At 44.5% G+C, this 19,546-nt stretch overlaps 1 protein-coding gene across 1 annotated transcript in view; it reads right to left on the reverse strand.

Annotated features, from left to right (window-relative positions):
* Positions 1 to 12,397: 12,397 nt before the first annotated feature.
* Positions 12,398 to 19,546, reverse strand: part of LOC144699650 (protein NATD1-like) — a 32,440-nt gene continuing 25,291 nt past the window's right edge. The window contains exon 3 of the mRNA XM_078570757.1: positions 12,398 to 12,616. Within this exon, the coding sequence (XP_078426883.1) occupies positions 12,500 to 12,616 (117 nt within the window). The 3' untranslated portion in view covers positions 12,398 to 12,499. The remainder of the gene's footprint in view (positions 12,617 to 19,546) is intronic.

The following is a 19,546-nucleotide window of genomic DNA, read 5'->3' on the forward strand; positions in this document are numbered from 1 at the left end:
GCCAGAAGTTGAAACGCAAGAAATCTGAAACATGCACGCAACTTCCCTTGAACCTGCCCACTTCTGGAATGAGGGGCAGGTGACCAACTTGCTCATGGGAAGTGGGTTGGTCATTTAAATATTAAGGTGAGACTGTGTGCCTTAATTTTAACTCTTATTCTATTTTTTACCTAGAGCATTTGTTCTTCCCAGATCTCAGGAAAACCAGCAGATTAAAGGAGGCAAGAGGAGCTGAATCCATGAGGTAGGGGCTTCTGACCGTACAGTACTGGATGTTGCATTGAACAAAGAGAGAAGGACATTTCCATAAAGTTGCATCCCTCCTCAGGCAACTTACTTCAAAACTCATCATGGTTCTAACACCAAGGCCAGGATCTTACAGCCCCTCCTGCCTGGCGGGATATTATGGTCCTACCGAACTGAATGGTCATTTAAATGGCTCTAAGCATCTGCTGGGGTGGGGGGGAGACACACCACGACGGGGCCATAAAATGCTGGCCCAAGCTTCTTTGAACATTTGTGTAAAATTGCTTGAAGTGGCTTAATTGGTTTTAAAGCAGAACCTAACAAGCTAAATCCAACTTAATGTGACAATGGCCAGATAAATTGTGTTCTTGCCTCCTGAGTCAGAAGGTTGTGGATTCAAACCCCACTCCAGAGACTTGTGCATGTAATGCTGGCTGACACTTCAATGCAGTATTTTTTTTTCATTCACGGGATGTGGGCTTCCCTGGCTGGGCCAGCATTTATTGCCCATGAGAAGGTGGTGGTGAGCTGCCTTCTTGAACTGCTGCAGTCCCTGTGGTGTAGGTGCACCCACAGTGCTGCATTGTTGAAGGGAGATCTTTCAAATTAGGCATTAAGCATAAAATATCCCATAGCACTGTTTGAAGAATTGCAGAGAGGCTGACCCAGTAGTTGTTGCCAACATTCAAAACACGTTATCTGGTCATTTATCTTATTGCTGTTTGTGGAATCTTGCTGTGCACAAATTGGCTGCTATGTGCTTCCCTACAATAGCAACACCTCAAAAATACATAATTAGCTGTGGAATGTTTTGAAATGTCCAATGGATGCGAAAGGTGCAACAGATATGCAAGTATGCATTTTTTACAGTAATGTACATAACTAACATCAGAGAGTCATATTCTGTGATGCATAAGCACTATATTATCTCGACATTAACAATAATGCTCCAGTCTGTTGGGACAACAAAGAGAACATTGTATTAAACATTCACTGCAATATAAGTAGCCTCAAGGTATTCAATGCTTACACTATACACATAACGAATGACTACAATTATTATTTTTTAAATATTGAATAATCTAATCTTTCCTTTTGCAAATTGGTGTTTTGAAGGTTCCTTTAAACCTGTTCTCACATTGAAAGCAATAAACCTTAAATTACCAAAGTCCTTGGCTGTTTTGCTTTCATTGCCAGGTGCAATTTACAAATTATATTAAATAATATAAAAGATATCATAAAATCTCAGAAGGAAGTTCTCAATGTGCATTCTAATAGATTACTACCTTTGAAGTCCTGCTTTTCAATTTCCTACCTAACTCCCTAAAGTCTGCTTGCAGGACCTCATTTCTCTTTCTTCCTATGTCATTGGTCCTAACATGGACCACGACCTCTGGCTGTTCACCCTCCCCCTTCAGAATGTTCCGTGACATCCTTGACTTTGGCACCCGGGAAGCAAGATACCATCCTGGAGTCACGTCTACGGCCGCAGAAGCACCTGTCTACTCCCCTCACTAACGAATCCCCTACCACGATTGCCCTTCCACACTTCTTCCTCCCGCCCTGAGCAGCTGGACCCCCATCGTGACTTGGCTCTGGTTGGCCTCCACAGAGGAATGAAAAATGGTTTGTGAGCGAGATGCACTCAGAGGATTCCCTCACTACCTGCCTGGTTCCCTTCTTCTGTCTGGCAGTCATCCATTCCCTCTCTGACTGCACTTCCTTAAGCTGCGGGGTGACCACGTCCTGAAACGTGCTATCCGCGAACCTCTCAGCCTCATAAATGAAAGGTAGTACCCCCAGCTGCCGCTCAAGTTCCAGAGCCCGGAGCTCGAGTTGCTCCAGTCAGAGGCACCTCCTGCACACTTGGTCATCCAGACTGCCAGGAGCATCTAGGATTTCCCACATAGTGCAGGATGTACAAATCATGGGACTGAGCTCCCCAGACATATCTTAACTAAATAGAATATGGACTCTTGCTTTTATTTTACCTTTACTCCTACTTGACTATAGACTAGATGCTAGATCCTCTCGATAGACTTGATCCTCTCGGTGTTGCTGACTGCCTGTCCCAGGGTCCTCCTCTCCCACTCTCCTCTAGGTACTGCTGACTGCCTGTCCGAGGGTCCTCCTCTCGTACTCTCCTCTAGGTGCTGCTGACTGCCTGTCCGAGGGTCCTCTTCTCACACTCTCCTCTCAGTGCTGCTGACTGCCTGTCCCAGGGTCCTCCTCTCGCACTCTCCTCTAGGTGCTGCTGACTGCCTGTCCGAGGGTCCTCTTCTCACACTCTCCTCTCAGTGCTGCTGACTGCCTGTCCCAGGATCCTCCTCTCGCACTCTCCTCTAGGTGCTGCTGACTGCCTGTCCCAGGATCCTCCTCTCGCACTCTCCTCTAGGTGCTGCTGACTGCCTGTCCCAGGGTCCTCCTCTCACACTCTCTTGTTATCTTAAGGTTTGAGAAAAAAAATTCAATCATTCAATTTGGCAATTCAAAGAATAGAAAACACAGCTACTAAATAAATATTTTGCTTCAAAATGAATTTGATTCCTAAAATGTACTATAGTGCTCAGATGAAATCTGGTGACGAATTAATTGTAGTCTATGTGTTAAGCCTAAAATAATAGGGAATTGGGGCTTCATGTATAAATGTCATACCTTGATTTGTGATTCCACACAATAGGAGTAAATTGGATATTGTAGAACATATTAGAATTTTGTGCTTGAATCAGAATAATATTTGAAGAGTTCACTCTAATGGTTTGTGTTGGTAAAAGTGCATTGCAAAATGTGTAAACGGAGCTATGAAGATGAGGAAGCTCCTAAATTCAATCCCTCACTGTTTCATAGAAACATAGAAAATAGGAGCAGGAGAAGGCTACTCGGCCCCTCAAGCCTGGTCTGCCATTCTATATGATCATGGCTGATCCTCTATCTCAGCGCCGTACTCCCACACTCTCCCCATACCCCTTGATGCCTTTAGAGTCCAGAAATCTATCTATTTCCTTCTTAAATATATTCAGTGACTTGGCCTCCACAGTCTTCTGTGATAGAGAATTCCATAGGTTGACCACCCTCTGAGTAAAGAATTTTCTCTTCATCTCCATCCTAAATGGTCTAACCCGTATCCTGAGACTGTGACCCTTTGTTCTAGACACCCCAACCGGAGGAAACATCATCCCTGCACCAGTCTTGGGTAAGGAATGACAAATCAGCAGTGTCCCTGCTCCTTATTGCTTTCCAAAGAGTCTTGAGAACTGTGTTGACATCAGACGAGAATAAGATTGGGTTTAGGCTTAATAACCCCTCAGTTGAACATCGGCTCTAACTACACCACCCCGCTCCCACCCCAAAGTCTGAAATTACTGTCTTTGCTTTGTGCAGGGCAGGCTCAATTTTCTGCCTAACACACTGCTGTCCATTGGGGACAGTCGGGAATCGGGATCCATTTGTGAGGTAAATTCAAATGGGAATGAAGCACAAAATTCAAGTACAGCAGCCCAATTTGAATTAGGAAATCAACCATTTTACTGGCCATGGCGGCTCCATCATTTTATCCAAATTCCCGAACTTTTCTCCTACTTTTCCCCTATTTCGCAAATAAATATGTATCCCCTTTTTAAACACCTCAATTGAATTTGCATCTATGGCCTTCTGGGCCAGTGCATTCCACATTCTCACGATCCTCAGCATGAAGAAATGTCTCCTGGATCTGTTTTGAACTGTCTTAGCTCCCGTTTTAAGGTCATGGTGCTTCACCTTCTGGATTTCCCAGTACAAGGAAGAGTCTTCTTTACCTACTCCATTATTTCATACATGTTCAGATCAAATTCTTCATCTCCAGGAAGGAAATTGTCTACCCAATTGTAACCCAGTGCCATTACCCACCGAATATGTGATGAAGGTACTCCCACAATACTGTTAGGTAGAGAATCCCAGTAATTTTGGCCCAATGACAATGAAGGAACAACCATATATATATCCAAGTCCAGTTAGTGTTGACTTAGGGAACTTGGAAGTGATGGTGTCTCCATGCATCTACTTGCTGTATCATTCTAGATTGTTGAGGTCACAGGTTTGGAAGGTGCTGTCAAAAATGACTTGGTGAGTTGCTGCAGTACATTCTGTAGGTAGAACACATTGCAGGCACAATGGTGGAGAAATGGTTGTTTAAGCTGATGGATTGGTTGCCAATGAACGGAGTGTTTGTTCTATATGATGTTGACCTCCCCGGGAGTTGTTGAAGCAGCTGCACTCAACCAGCAAAGAGGAGAATATTGCATCACATACAAGACTTGTATCTTCTAGGTGGTGGAAACTGATTAGGAAGTCAGAGGTGAGCCATTCGCCACAGAACACCTGCTCCAGTTGTCAGCATTTATGTGGCTGGTTCAGCTGAATTTCGGGTCGATGGTGACCCTCCAGGATGATGATGGTAGAGGATTCGGTGATGGTAAGGCCATTAAATGTCAAGGGTCTCTCTTGTTGGAGATGGTCACTGTCTGGCACGATGTCATTTGCCACTTATCAGCCTATGACCGAAAGTTGTCTTGCTGCAGGCAGGAATTGTCTGTTTCATTTTCTGAGGAACTACGAATGGAACTGAACACTGCAATCATCAGTAAACAGCCCCATTTAAGATATGCTACTTGTACTCTGCTCAAATATATCAAAGCTACCTCAGGAAAGCATCCACCGCTCACCAGTGGAGTATTTCCTGTGACCAGTTAGTGCCAGTTAGCACCAAATTAAAAATGGCTTTGTGCCCTAGGCCCATGCCCACTGAGATTGCCAAAACTTATTTCTCACGGGGTAGAATATCCCCCCCGTCGTGGCGGGGGGGGGGGGGGGGGGGGGGGGGTTGTGCGGGGGCGGGTGCAGGCCCAATAGCGCCCCCGATCAGATCCATGCCGCCATTTTATGTGGGTGGGCCAATTAAGGCCCGCCCAGCGTGACGCATGCCTGGAAGCGGGCGGGGGGGTGGTTCCCTCAGCCGGGGTCTGCGCTGTTTCGCGCACAGAGCTGCCTCAGGGAGATTAATTTAAGTTCCAAAAATTTTAAGACATGTCCCCTCATGTGACAGTGTCACATGAACTGGAACATGTCAATGAACTTTAATGAAAAAATTAATTTAATTTACAGACCCTTCATAAAACCTCATCCCACCCGTGGATGAGATTCCATGAAAAATGCAAAGGCCGCCTTGGCTCTTCGCCTGCCCACCAACCTTAAGGTTGGATGGGCGGCTTTCTCAATAGGCTTAATTAGTTCATTAATGGCCTTAACAGGCCTTTGACAATTCGGCGGGCGTGCAGCCAATTCGGAAACTGAAAATCTAAATGACGTCAGGACGCATGCCCAACGTCACCCTGTGCCATTTTACGCCTCGGCGAGCAGGCCCTGCCCCCACTCGCCAAGGCGAAGATTCAGCCCATGGAGTTTTACAACAAGCAAACTGTGGAGGTTTTCATCTCATGATTGAATTTGAACCGGTTCCCGGAGTGAAAAGCCAACGTCTAAACAACCACACCAGCCAGTTCCCCATCTCTCTTGATTTACCACACGTTCTCTCCACAGCTCGACCCCAGAAGGAAAAAAAAGTTCCGGCCAGTACTCTTATTTCCCAGTTTTCACTGGCGTTCCATTTTAAGATATATAAGACCAATTCGGACCAGTATTCTCATTTCCTGGTTTTACTGGTTTTTTTTCTTCTTTTAATCAAGCACATGTAACATTTTGATAATCTCACATGGTGGGCAAAATTTAATGGAGGCGACAGGGTTTCGTCCGCTGGCTGGAGAGGCGGCCAGAGCCCCATGTTGCCTCTCTTAGGGAAGGCCCACTGAATTAAGTGTCACTCAGGCACTTAACAGGACAGAAGCAGACCCACTCCAGGATCAAGGACCCCGGGGATGGAAGTCCTGTCCACCGAGAGCTGCCAGCCATTGGCGAGGTGGTGGCTCCCACCGGTACGTCACCCACCCAAGGCCTAATGTCATCACGGGGCCCCAGGCCACAGGTAAGTGATGATGGGAGGGAGGTCGTGGGGTGGTGGGGGCTCACAGGGGAGGGGTGATGGCAACAGCGGCAGGAAGGTGGTTCCCGGTGGGCCCCACCTTCCCGCAGCCAGGTCCCTCAATCAGGCACTGAGTGCCTTTGAATGCAGGACCCTCCCTGGGAGCCCGCAAGCAACTCTGCACAGGTTGGTTTGTCATGCTGAGCCCCTTGCCCACCATTGAGTTAACAGCAGCAGCGGTGGGATGGAGGCCCTTAATTGGGCATTAATTTTCCCATTAAGGGCCTCAATTGGCAGTGGGACAAGAGGATCGTCCTCCCACCACAGACTTAATCAGGGAAGAGAAGGGAAGGCAGCGGGGTCCGCATCTACCACACTCCTAGGCTTGAGAGTGGTTTGATCAAGGTGGATAAGATGATGAAGGGAATAGATCATGTTTGGGTAGACAGCTCATTTCAACAATATAGGTTAGGAAGAACTGGGGTCACAATAGTTATGTAAGACCAGAACTAGCTTAGATGTCAGGAGGTGGTTCTTTTGCTGGACAACAGTGGGCCTATGGAACGAGAGCTGGAACAGTTTCTAGCTTCAGCGGAGATCACCTCGTGCAAGAAGTAGGTACCTTGTAAGATTAAACAGTGGTCTCCTGAACTAGTTTTGATCATCCAAGTGAGTCAGGAATTTTATAGGTTTTTCTTCTTCCCCAGATTACTAAGATTCCCCCTCAGTTTTTTATTTGGTTTTTCACCTCTCCCAGATTTCATTGCTTTCAGGTTGGGTAGGGAATAAATGCATTATAATGCACAAAGCGTCACAGTTGTGTGGAGTCTGGCTGAATTGACTAGAGGGTATTTTACTATCCATCATTGTTTGTTGACATAAGTTCAGTCGTGGGGATGTTAAAATTGAGTGATCGTGCTCAAAATGCCTGAAATTATTTGTTTTTTAAAGTGAACTATAGCCAAAGCCACTTTACATTTGGAAACTATACTAATTTGCGTAACAGCTAGGAATGCCCCAGCGTGACTTTCTGGGATGCTTTGTGCAGAAGGAGTTGGGATCTTTTACATAAGTGCACCACAGCTACATGAACTCACATGTTAACTCAGTATATGTAAGTTTTAACTGAAACAAGCTGTTCCTTGCCTTGGATGGAAAGAAAAACACAAGATTCTAAATGTTAGCGACAAGAGTCACAATAATTGATGGGAATGTGCTGAATAAATGGCATGGTAAACAGCACAAAGTAATCTTGACTGGCATTATCCATCAGGAATGTGTAATTTATATTATACACAGGCTTAAGAGAATTTCAAACATCAGCTAAATACATGCCGTTAACATTTTATTCTAGACCACAATGGGGCATATAGATAAGGATTGGTTTTGAGCTGGAATCCTAAAATATTATCTTTTGGTACAGACACGTTAGAATATTCATGTAGAAGCCACTGCCAAATCGCAAGCCACATCTGCAACTTGCTGGCCAGCATTTTAACACTTACAGCCAGGGAACTGAAGGCAACATTTGCTTTACTTTGGCCTGTGCCTACACTTTAGCAATATTTCAACCAACTCAGTGGGCAGAATTTTTCACTCAGCGTGTGGGCGCGCGCCTGACACACTTGAACATGAAATAGTGCATGATGACATCGGGCGAGTGTCCTGACGTCATCACGCACTCGCACGATATTTTGGTCGGCGGGCATGCGCGAGAGTCACCAACACACCCGCCGAGATCTATTAAGGCCATTAAAGTATTAATCAACCATGAATTTTTGTTACGGCCGGCAAGTGGGCGAATCGGCCAGGCGGGCCTTTGCCTTTTTGAGGAAACCTCATCCAAGGACGGGATAAGGTTTCTGATATTAATTAAAATTAAAATAAAAATGTTTGCACAGATTTTTCATCTTGTACATGTTCAGGTGCCTGTTTCTGATATGTGGGCATTTTTTCCAGATTATAAACTCTGTCATTGTTGGATTTGAATTCTTCAGCACACTGAGGCAGCTCTCTGTGAGCGCTCACCCACACCTACGCTGACTTCAGCGCTCACCCTCCTCCCACCCCCACCCCAGCAGTGCTGAGTCTTTTAGTGCGCCTTTCACGCTGGCTGGCCATTAATTGGCTTGAAATCGCGGTCGGGGGCCGATCGCGAGCGGAAGCCCATTTCTCGGCCGCTCCCGGGCCCGCCCACCGCGCCCGCACGCCGATCTCAAAATCTTGCCCAGTGTACACCTCAGACACCATCAGTCATATCACCTAGAAACTCCGATTTGGGAGGTGTATGGCTAGATGAAATGTCTGGGTCCAAAAAGAACTATCAAGGGTTGGGAGAGGTTTTTGAAAAAATATGTCATAAAATTTAAAGCTAAATGAAAGATTTTAATAGAGTAAAAATGAAGAAACTGCCAGGAGGATCGGTAACTAAAGGAAACAGATTTAAGGTAGCTGGCAAAGAACCAGGGTGAAGTGGGGGGTGGTGGAGGTTGATGAAAAGAATTATTTTTATGTACAGATGTCATGATCTTAGATGCACTGCCTAAATGGGTGTTGGAAGCCAATTCAATCGTAACTTTCCAAAGAGAATTGGATTTCTACTTGAATGGGAAAGAATTGCTTTGAGAAAAGAGAAGGGAGGGGGGGAAACTAAAGAGCCAGCATAGGTGCAGTGAACCAAATGGCTTCTTTCAATGCTATATGATTCTATTATACCATGAAATGAAGTTAAAAGGACAACCACACATTCTATAGTTCCTACAGGGCCAGAAAAGATGTGATGGGCTGAATGGCCTCCCTCTGTGCTGTAAGATTTTATGATTCTATTCTGTTTCCATTTCTTGCTAGTTAGTCTCCCATTGTGTTGTTGAAAGGCAAAAACACAAACTGCATCTCTTCATTCACTTCGTCAGTAATCCTTGGGGTGGAAATTTGTTGATGCTCAGTTTCAAGTGTGAAGCTGGTGATGTAAAATTGGGCCTCGGGCCCCATCTGTCGCCATCTGTCACACCAATCACAGACAGCTCGTACTTGTGTAGGAACAAATTTTCAGCCCTGTGTCTCACAGGTTAAGTGAGGAGTAGAAAGCAGATGCCGTTAATGACAATGAGAGGGAGCTGATTGTGGCCAGCAAAAGTGATGTGCAGCTGAGAGGAGCACTGCTGGCTAGTACTGAACTTCTTCAAAAATTAAAATTTACCTTTCTACTGGCACCTATTCCTCGACCAAACCTGCACAAAGAAAATCTGAATGAACCAGGCCCATTACCTGCTCAACTTCTCAGAAGGAACCTAAAACTAGCCGTAGGGCCCTCATTAGCATATGTGAGCTTATGCAGGAGTGAGACCGCACAGAATGCTAACTCAGAGAAGAGTTCATGGGAGGTAGTGAGCCAAACTGGAATATTTAGGCCAACTATATGGAAGGTATCAGTGGGTCTAAGTGAAAATGGAGGCCTTAAACTTGAAACAAGGTGAGATCCATGAGTGGGTCAAGTAGGGAGCAAAGTAGAATCAGAGGTCAAAAGTAGAAAGAAAGTCAGAGAGGTAGAAGCTGTTATATTGGCTTTTTGTGTGTTTGGAGGCCAAGGGGGCATTGCTGGGGTCATCAGTGGGCACAGTGTGGCGCTATTACAGACCAGTAGGTTTTAAGAGGTGACATGGATTCCTGCTGCTCCTCAACTTTAATCCTTGGAAGCCATGCTCAGGTGATTAGCTGGTGACACCATTAATGTAAATTTTTGGCACCCTCTTAAACTCACAGTCCTGGTCTAAAGCCATGTGAACAGCAGGAAGTTTGTGAGGCATTCGGAGAGAAGATTTTAAACAATATGATCGATGAGCAACAAAAGTAGAAAATAATGAGAAAAATGAGAAAGGAGGACACAGAGACCTAATCCACAAGGAAGAAGAAAATTGAGGGGGTGGTTCAAGGAAACATGGACAGACTTTCAGAACAGATGCTACAGTCACAAAACTTCTTATTGTAGACCTGCTGATCTCCCACAGCTCTGCTCATGGGAAGTAATTTATTTTATAGGAGAGAGCGTAATGTTTTTAAGTTTTGTACTCAATATTTTCCTCATGCTCAGCACCAAAGACCACACTTGTGCCTGAGTCCTTATTGCTCCCTACAAACCAGAATCTTATTTTATTCTCAGAATTTCTGGTAATGTAGCAGTGCGCAGGGGCTCAAGGGGGAACCCTTTATGTAGTAGTTAGCTAATCGAATTGACATAGACCCACCCGTGTTCTCCTATAGGATGTCAGAAGGATAATTGTTATATAAAACTGTGTGGTTTAAAACTCTAAAATATAAATCCAGTTTATTAAAAACAAGTTAAATAGTAGCATGAAATCAAAACAGCAAATTTTATTTAATTACAGAGCATGCCTACACATCCTCAGAAAAGCAAAAATAACAAAAAAAAATCTGACAGCAAAACTCGCTACCTGGACATAAGTATACATAAGTGTATATAACACTGTTCATCAGTGAGGTTCCATACCGATCTTTAAGTATTTGTCTCTACCTTGTGAACCTAACAGAGCTGAGCAATCGGCAGTATGTTGCTGAGATGTACTTCTGAGACTGGGATACGTGAACTCAAAGGCCAGGATTTTACGGCCCCACTGTGGCGTTCCCACCAAACCCGCCCCCCCCCCCCCCCACCCCCCCACCCCCGTCCCCCCACCGCCCCCTCACACCACGCCCCGCACTCCCCCCACCCCACCCCCACACCCGGTGGATGTGGCGAGCCATTTAAATCTCCATTCAGTTCAACGGGACCGTAATATCCTGCCAGGCGGAAGGGGTCGCAAAATCCTGGCCAAATTGTTTTCCACAACTGAATAACATTTATCATATTAAAATGGTGCTCCTTTTGACACCTCTACAGGATGGGGAGAAGGGCACTTAACAGCATTTTTTTAAATTTGAGATTTTTTTTTAGCAATCCAGGCCAATATTCGGATGTACCCGACTTCCTCTGTTTGTTGGCAAATTACACCTGGTCTTATAGAGTCCTTCACAGACTGGAGTGGAGACATAGTAACTCCCAACAAATGGATCTCGATGCCCACATATGCCCATGGTATTGTCTGGCATTGGTTAGTGATCTTTCCCCTCAATGCTAATTGGACACAGCCTAAAGTGTGACTGAGCACCACCAAAGTTAAGGAAGGAACACCTAAATAGATGGCATTAAATCTAGAAAAAAAGAAAAGGAGGAAGGGAGGGATGGAAAGGATGGACAAATCGATTGATCTGGTCTACTACTTGTTCACCTTCCTCCTCTTCAATCATCAGTGGCAAAGCTTTCAGTCAGCCTATCCTCACTCTGGAACTTCCTCCCTAAATTTTCACCCTATTACATCTCTCCACACCTTCAGAAGCCTCCTTATAACCCATCTGCCTCAGAGTTCCATCAGCCACCACCCTCCTATTTCTGCTCAAGATATTTCAAAAACAAAATAGTGGGGATGCTGGAAATCTGAAATAAAAACAGAAAATACTGGAAATATTCAGGTCTAGCAACATCTGTGAAGAGAGGAACAGCTAATATTTCAGGTCTGTGACCTTTCATCAAAAAGCATTTGTTTTGTATATATCATTTGTAACTGAGGCAATTAAATTAAATCATTCAACGAGACCCATAACATACAACGTATAGAGAAGGGCAACTTGTTTAAAAATACAATAAACTTTTGAATTAGTAAAGATCTAAAATAGATTTCAGCCAAAGAAAGGACAAGGGAAAGGGTAACAAAGGAGGAAAACACTTTGAAATCTACCAACTACTTAAAATACTTTAAAGGTGTTTAATTCTCTTCAAGTCCTATTTTCGCTGTCCCCAGGGCTTAATTCTTTCAATGCCCTTTTTAAATTCTCTGCCGGTGCTATTTTCACATTACACAGAATAATATAATTACATAGAGTAAACCGCATAGAAATAGACCATTTGACCTAAAAGGACTATGCCGGTCTTTACCCTCCTTACAAGCCTCCTCTGACCCAACTATCAGCACAACCATATGCATCAACTACAGTGATATTATTGCATATACATATATATATATATTCATGTCTGTAAATGATCATTCATTTAATGTCAAAATAATTCAAATCAAAGATCAAAATAATTTAAACCATAAAGGGTTTTATTTTTCCTTTTTCTTTATATAATGTTAAGTAGAGACCTTTTTTCCAAACCAATGTAAAGGGGACCAACGATCTCTCCTGTCACTTCACTATCCGTTCCTTGTACCGAGGCTGTGGATTATCCTCCACGTATTTCCTTACAAACCAGCAGCTGATGCGTGCCTTGAGGTCCTCCTCTACTATAAAATTCAAGGCAGCCTGTGAACAAGTCCAGTTTAACAAAAATTAAAAGATGGGAGATGTAAAGAAAGAAACATTTGCATTTCTGCAGCACCTTATACAGCCTCAGGATATCTCAACGTGTATTACAGACAATTAACTACTTTTGTAGAGTAGCCCCTATCATACTGTAGGAAACGAGGCACCCAATTTGCAAATAGCAAGGTCCCACAAAACGAAAAATGACCAGATAATCTGTTTTAGTGATATTGGTTTAGGGATAAATATTGGGCAGGGCACCAAGGAGAACTTGCTCTTCTCCAAAATAGTGCCATGGGATAATTTACATCCACCTGAGGGGCTGAAAGCACCTCAGTTTAATATCTCTAAATACACCAGCTTATAAGGATGACAGGAAAGATGGGGAAAGAGGGGGAGTAGCATTACTGATGATAAGAGACTTTACAATGAGTGGTAAGCAGGCACTGGACTTTATGGGTACAATTTAGGAACAGTAAAACATTTAAGACTGCAGTGGGAGTTGTGTATAGGTGCACTGAAAGCAGCTGTAAAGTGGTGGATTGCATAAATGCAGAAATTAGACAAGCTTGTAGCAAATGTAAAGTGGTTTCAATGAGGGATTATAATTTTCATATAGATTGTGATAAACAGACAACACATATAAGAAAGGTAATGAATTTCTTGAGTGCATCCAGGATACTTTTCTGTAATAATGGGTTGGATTTTTGCTACCGAGGCAGATAGTTCGAGTCGGGTGTGGGATGGAGTTGGGCCTGTTGCTCCTGGAAGCAGATTGGAGGTGGCCATAGGGACAGCTGAGTGCTAAGGTGGGCTGTTTTTAAGGCCCGCCTCAGTTCTATGGAATTTCATCCCAGTTGTTTGGTTACATTTTAGACCCCCTAGCCCTGATTCCTCATACTCCATCACCCCCCACCAACTCATTCCCTTTGCCACTTCCATGTGCCCATCCCAACTCAATGCCAACTCATGAACCCCCCCGCCCCCCCCACTCACATGACCCCTTATAACCCCCATGTTAACTCAATACCAACTCATGTTCCCCAACCACTCCCAATGGCCTTTCATACCCAACATGCCAACTCGTGGCTCTTCCTTGCACATTCACCCAGTATACACTACGTACAGAACCAATGTGCCTACAGTAACAATGACATGTGTGAAACTACTTAGAAAAAAACACCTATTCATATTTTTTTGAAAAAAAACTAGTGTTTCTACAACCAAAAGGTTGTTAAGACTTTCATAATAATGGCCCGGATTTCCCTACCTCAATATCAGTGAACGCTGAGATGTTTGCTGCTATTGAAGTTTGCAATGAAAATTTCAGCAACCTGACTTACTCTGAAATCCAGAAGTTGCAGTGTGCCTCAATGGACTCCAGAGGAGCACACACTAATGTTTCTGCTGTTCCGATTCTTAAAGCAGCAGGAACCATTAATTTGAGAAGTTTGCCAATTTGCCCCAAATTGCATGGATTAGTTAGGGCTCATAATCACAGGCATAAGTCAGCAAATTAGTTAAAAGTAAATTTATCAGGCTGGATCAATGAAAATATCAGCAGTAAAATCCAAGGCTTCATTGCTGTAAACTGTTATCATTGGCAATAAAAATGTTCTTCATCATACAAGGCTAGGGACCATCACCTGGAAAGTGGGGTTAGGCTGGATGGCTATTTGTCGGCCAGCATGGACGCAATGAGCCGAATGGCCTCCTTCCGTGCTTTAAATTTCTATTATTCTATATCTCTCGCTCCTCTTCCTTCACTTTCCCAGCTCCCCTTCACCCGACCCTCGGCTCCCTCTCCCCACCCCCCACCGCCCACACCCCAGGTTCCCCCCAGCTCCTCATGAGAAACAGATTCTGGCAGACTTTTAAAATTATTATGAAAAGTGTTTCAAGTACTTGAAAGTTTATAATAGTTTTAAAAATTTTCACAAATGTTTCAAAAATATTTAAAATCATTTTAAAATAACTCACTGCTCTTGGAGCTGAAAACTTCAGCTCGTGACATCATGGAAGGCGACTGGAAGAACTTGCTGTTTGCAAATCCCTAATTGCCCTTGAGAAGGTGGTGCTGAGCCGCCTTCTTGAACTGCTGCAATCCATGTGGTGTAGGTACACCTATAATGCTGTTAGGAAGGAAGTTCCAGGGGCAGAATTTTACGAGTCGGCGAGCGGGAATGGGGCCCGCTCGCCGACGCATAAAATGATGCGCGGTGACGTCGGGGGGAACTCCTGACGTCACCACGCCCAATTTAAATTTTCAGGAAGGCGGGAGCACAGCAAAATCAGCTGCGTGCCCGCCAACCTGTCAATGGCCAATTGAGGCCATTGACAGGGTCAATTAAGTAATTAAAGGACCTGCCCATCCAACCTTAAGGCTGGCGGGCAGGCCAGGAGCCCCGGCGGGAAGTAGAAAAATCATGAAACCTCATCCACGGGCAGATGAGGTTTCATACAGGCTTTTAAAAATTTTAATAAAGATTTTGTAAAAATTATAGACATGTCCCAACTCATTTGACACTGTCACATGAGGGTCATGTATGGGAAATTTTATTCTTCAATTTTTATCTTTTTTACATGTACAGCCAATCTCCCTGAGGCAGCACTTAGCCTCAGAGAGATGAGTGCGCTCTTTCGTGCACATGCGCGAAAGAGCGCACACTCGATTTTGGGATTCCCCCCCCCGACCCGTCCGCACAGAGAGCGCACAGCGCTTCTGTGCGGACGTCATGTTGGGCGGGCCTTAATTGGCCCGTCCACGTAAAATGGTGTCACGCCTCCGATCGGGGGCGCCGATCGGAAACGCGCCCGTACGCACCCGCCCATCAACTTCCCCCCCAACGAGGGGAAAATCCAGCCCCAGGAATTTGACCCAGTGACAGTGAAAGAATGGCAATATAATTCCAAGTCAGAATGGTGTGTGGCTTGATGGGGAACTTGCAGGTGACAGTGTTCCCATGCATCTGTTGCCCTTGTCCTTCTAGGTGATAGAGGCCGTGGGTTTGGAAGGTGCTGTCAAAGGAGCCTTGGTGAGTTGCTACAGTGCATCAGATGGTACACACTGCTGCCACTGTGTGTTGGTGGTGGATGGAGTGAATGTTTAAGGTGGTGGATGGGGTGCCAAAAAAGCAGGCTGCTTTGTCCTGGGTGGTGTGTAGCTTCTTGAGTGTTGTTGGAGCTGCATTCATTCAGGCAAATAGAGAATATTCCATCACGCTCCAGACCTGTCCCTGGTAAATGGTGGACAGGTTTTGGAAAGTTACGAGGTGAGTTACTCGCTGCAGAATTTCCAGTCTTTGCTCTGTATCTATATGGCTAGTCTAGTTTATTTTCTGGTCAATAATAACCGCCAGGATGTTGATAGTGGGGATTCAGCAATGGTAATGCCACTGAATATGAAGGGATGATGGTTAGATTCTCTCTTGTTGGAAATGGCCATTGTCTGGCAATTGTGTGCACAAATGTTACTTGCCACTTATCAGCCCAAGCCTGAATGTTGTCCAGGTCTTGCTGCATATGGACACGGACTGCTTCAGTATCTGAGGAATCGCCAATGGTGCTGAACATTGTGTAAACACCAGACAACATCCCACTTCTGACCTGATAATGGAGGGAAAGTCATTGATGAAGGAGCTGTAGATGGTTGGGCCAAGGACACCTGAGGAACTCCTGCCACAATGTCCCAGAACTGAGATGATTGATCTTCAACAGCCACAACCATCTTCCTTTGTGCTAGGTATGACTCCAACCAGTGGAGCGTTTTTCCCCTAATTCCCACTGACTCCAGTTTTGCTAGGGCTCCTTAATGCCACACTTGGTCAAATATTGCCGAGATTTCAAGGGCAGTTACTCTCAGCTCACCTCTTGAGTTCAGCTCGCTTGTCCATGTGTGGACCAAGGCTGTAATGAGGGCAAGAGCTGAGTGGCCCTGGCAGAACCCAAACTGAGCTTCAGTAAGCAGGTTACTGCTGAGTAGGTGCCACTTGATAGGTACCGCTGATGACCCCTTCCATCACTTTGCTGATGGATCGAGTAGACTGATAGGGTAGGTAATTGGCCGGTTTGGATTTTTCCTGATTTTTGTGTACAGGACATATCTGGGCAATTTCCACGTTGCAGGGTAGTTGCCAGTATTGTATCTGTACCAGCACAGCTTGGCTAGGGGCACAGTTAGCTTTGGAGCACAACTCTTCAGTACTATTGCCAGATTATTGTCAAGGCCCATAGCCTTTGCAGTATCCAGTGCCTTCAGCTGTTTCTTGATATCACATGGAGTGAATCAAATTGGCTGAAGACTGGCATCTGTGATGCTGGGGACCTCCGGAGGAGGCCGAGATGGATCATCCAAACGGCACTTCTGATTGAAAATGTGCTGGGATCCCCCATTATTGAGGATATTGAGGATATGGGGATATTTCTCGAGCCTCCTCCTCCAGTCAGTTGTTTAATTGTCCAACACTACTGGTGCAGGCAAGTCAGCGTGTGTTGGTGCCAGTCCCAAGCCCAGATAAATGGGGAGGGTTAATGGCAGGAAGGGCATCCAGCTGTAAAACCACCCGCCAAATCCAAATGATGGTTGATATGAATGGAAATGGCGCCCATGTTAGGGAGTATCCTGCATGCAACATCCATGCCAAAACCCTATGAGAAAGGGTTACCATCCAATGGACAAGGTTTGCTAAAGAAGAAAGCTTGAAGGAGAGATGAAAAGATGACCAACTCAAAATTGCAAGTCTAAATGTTGGTAGCCTGAGAGAGAGAAGCGGTGAAGTAACTGACCTGATGGTGAGAAAAGAGAAACAAATCATGGGTCTCCAGGAAACAATGTGGAAGGGCAGCAAAGTAAGAGAAATTGGTAGTGGATATAAACTTTACTACCACGGAGAAGATGGGAGAAGAAATGATGTTGGAATAGTACTAAGCAAGGAAATGGAGGACAAGATGCTGGCAGTGGACAGAATCAGTGGTAGAATCATCAAAGTAAAGCTAGAAATGGAGGATGAAATGTTAGTTAGTTGTTAATACATCACAGAGCAGGTGTGGACCACAAGAGAAAGAAGAATTCTGGGAACAGGATAATGCAATTCAAACAATACCAAGCAGTCACAGACTAGCTGGGGCAGGTGAACTAAATTGACATGTTAGGGGTGGGTGGCGATAGCATAGTGGTATTGTCACTGGACTAGTAATCCAGAGACCCAGACTAATGCTCTAGGTACCTGGGTTCAAATCCTGCCATGGCAGATGGAATTTGAATTCAATTAAGATCTGGAATTAGAAGTCTAATGATGACCATGAAACCACTGTTGATTGTTGTAAAAACCCATTTGTTTCAATAATGTCCTTTAGAGGAGGAAATCTGCCATCCTCACCTGGTCTGGCCTACATGTGAATCCAGACCCACAGCAACACGGTTGACTCTTAAATGACCCCTGAAATGGCCTAGCAAGCCATTCAATTATATCAAACCACTTCAAGGCCAACTAGGGATGGGCAATAAATGCTGGTCCAGCCAGTGAAGCCCACATCCTGTGAATGAATACAAAAAAATGTGGGAAGAGAAAGAGCAGGATATGAGGTTATCCATGGTGGACACAGTTTTGGAGAAGCAAATGAAGAAGGAGCCAAGATCCTTGAGTTTGCTGTGTCATATCAACTGGTCATACTATATGCCTGGTACCAAAGATGCAAAAAACAATTTATAACTCACAACAGTGGTGGTAGAAAACACAGCTGGACTACATGGCTAGAAAAGAACATGCAAAGGAAGCAAAGAACTGCAAATTCTTCCCAAGTGAGGCACTAACCTTGCAACATAGAGTGCTGATGGCAGAGCTGATTGCAAAGAAAATAAAATGATAGCAGACTAACAGTAGACTGAACATTAGGTGGTGGAAGCTCAAAGATCTGCAAGTGAAGGGGGAACTCAGAGAGCAGATGGAGAGAAAGCTAAGAGAAATAGAAGAAGTTACGCCAGATACCGTGGAAGATTAGTGGAACTAGGTGGCAGACTTGATTAGGAAAACTGGTAACAAAGTGCATGAAAGATTATCAGGGAGGAGAAAGGCTGGAAAAGAAACTTGGTGATGGAATGAAAACACAGGAAGTGCAGTAAAAGAAGGAACTGTTGAAGAAGTAGAAACAGTCAGGGTTCAAAGAATATAAAGATCAGTACAAAAAGGCAAAAAGGAATGCAAAGAAAATGATTGCTAAAGAAGGATCCCTGGCCACGGAAGGAATGAATGAAAGCCTGTGTACCAAAGAGAGACAAATGATATCTTCAGAATAGCAGCTGCGAGAGATAGATTAACAAAATATGTGGGAAATATATGTGCAATCAAGTAACCTTCATGAAAGAGGATGAAATCAAAGAGAGGTACAGTCAATACTTCAACTGGTTTATGAATGAACAAAACCCGAGAGCAAAGACAGAAGAGGTAGTTCAAATCAAGGAATGACAACTAGCATCAATCTCGAAGAAATCAGAACATTTAAAGGAATGGAAAACTGCAAAACAATAGGACTAGATGAGATACCAACAGAGGTTTAAACCTTCAAAGGTGAATATGGGGTCCAGGTCCTGAACAAGCTACTCTACTACTTTTTATTTGAGACAAGTGATGGAGAAATATCAGGAATGCCAATGCAACATGGATTGTATTCATCAATTTGGAGTACGCTTATGACCGGGTACCTAGGGAGGCAGTCAGGAGATGTGCTAAAATGCACAGAGTACCTGAGGGGTACGTACAACTATTACAGGACATGTACAAGGAGTGCCAGACAAGAGTAAGAAGCAGTGTGGGGGAGAGGGACAGTTTCAAAGTCAAAATTGGATTACACCAAGGGTCGGCACTTTCCTCTTCCTGGTTCTCTTCATGGATGTTCTAACTGAGCAAGTGAGATGGAAAGGTCAATGATGTC

This window comes from Cetorhinus maximus, chromosome 24, assembly GCF_964194155.1.
Source record: "Cetorhinus maximus chromosome 24, sCetMax3.hap1.1, whole genome shotgun sequence".
Lineage (NCBI taxonomy): Eukaryota > Metazoa > Chordata > Chondrichthyes > Lamniformes > Cetorhinidae > Cetorhinus > Cetorhinus maximus.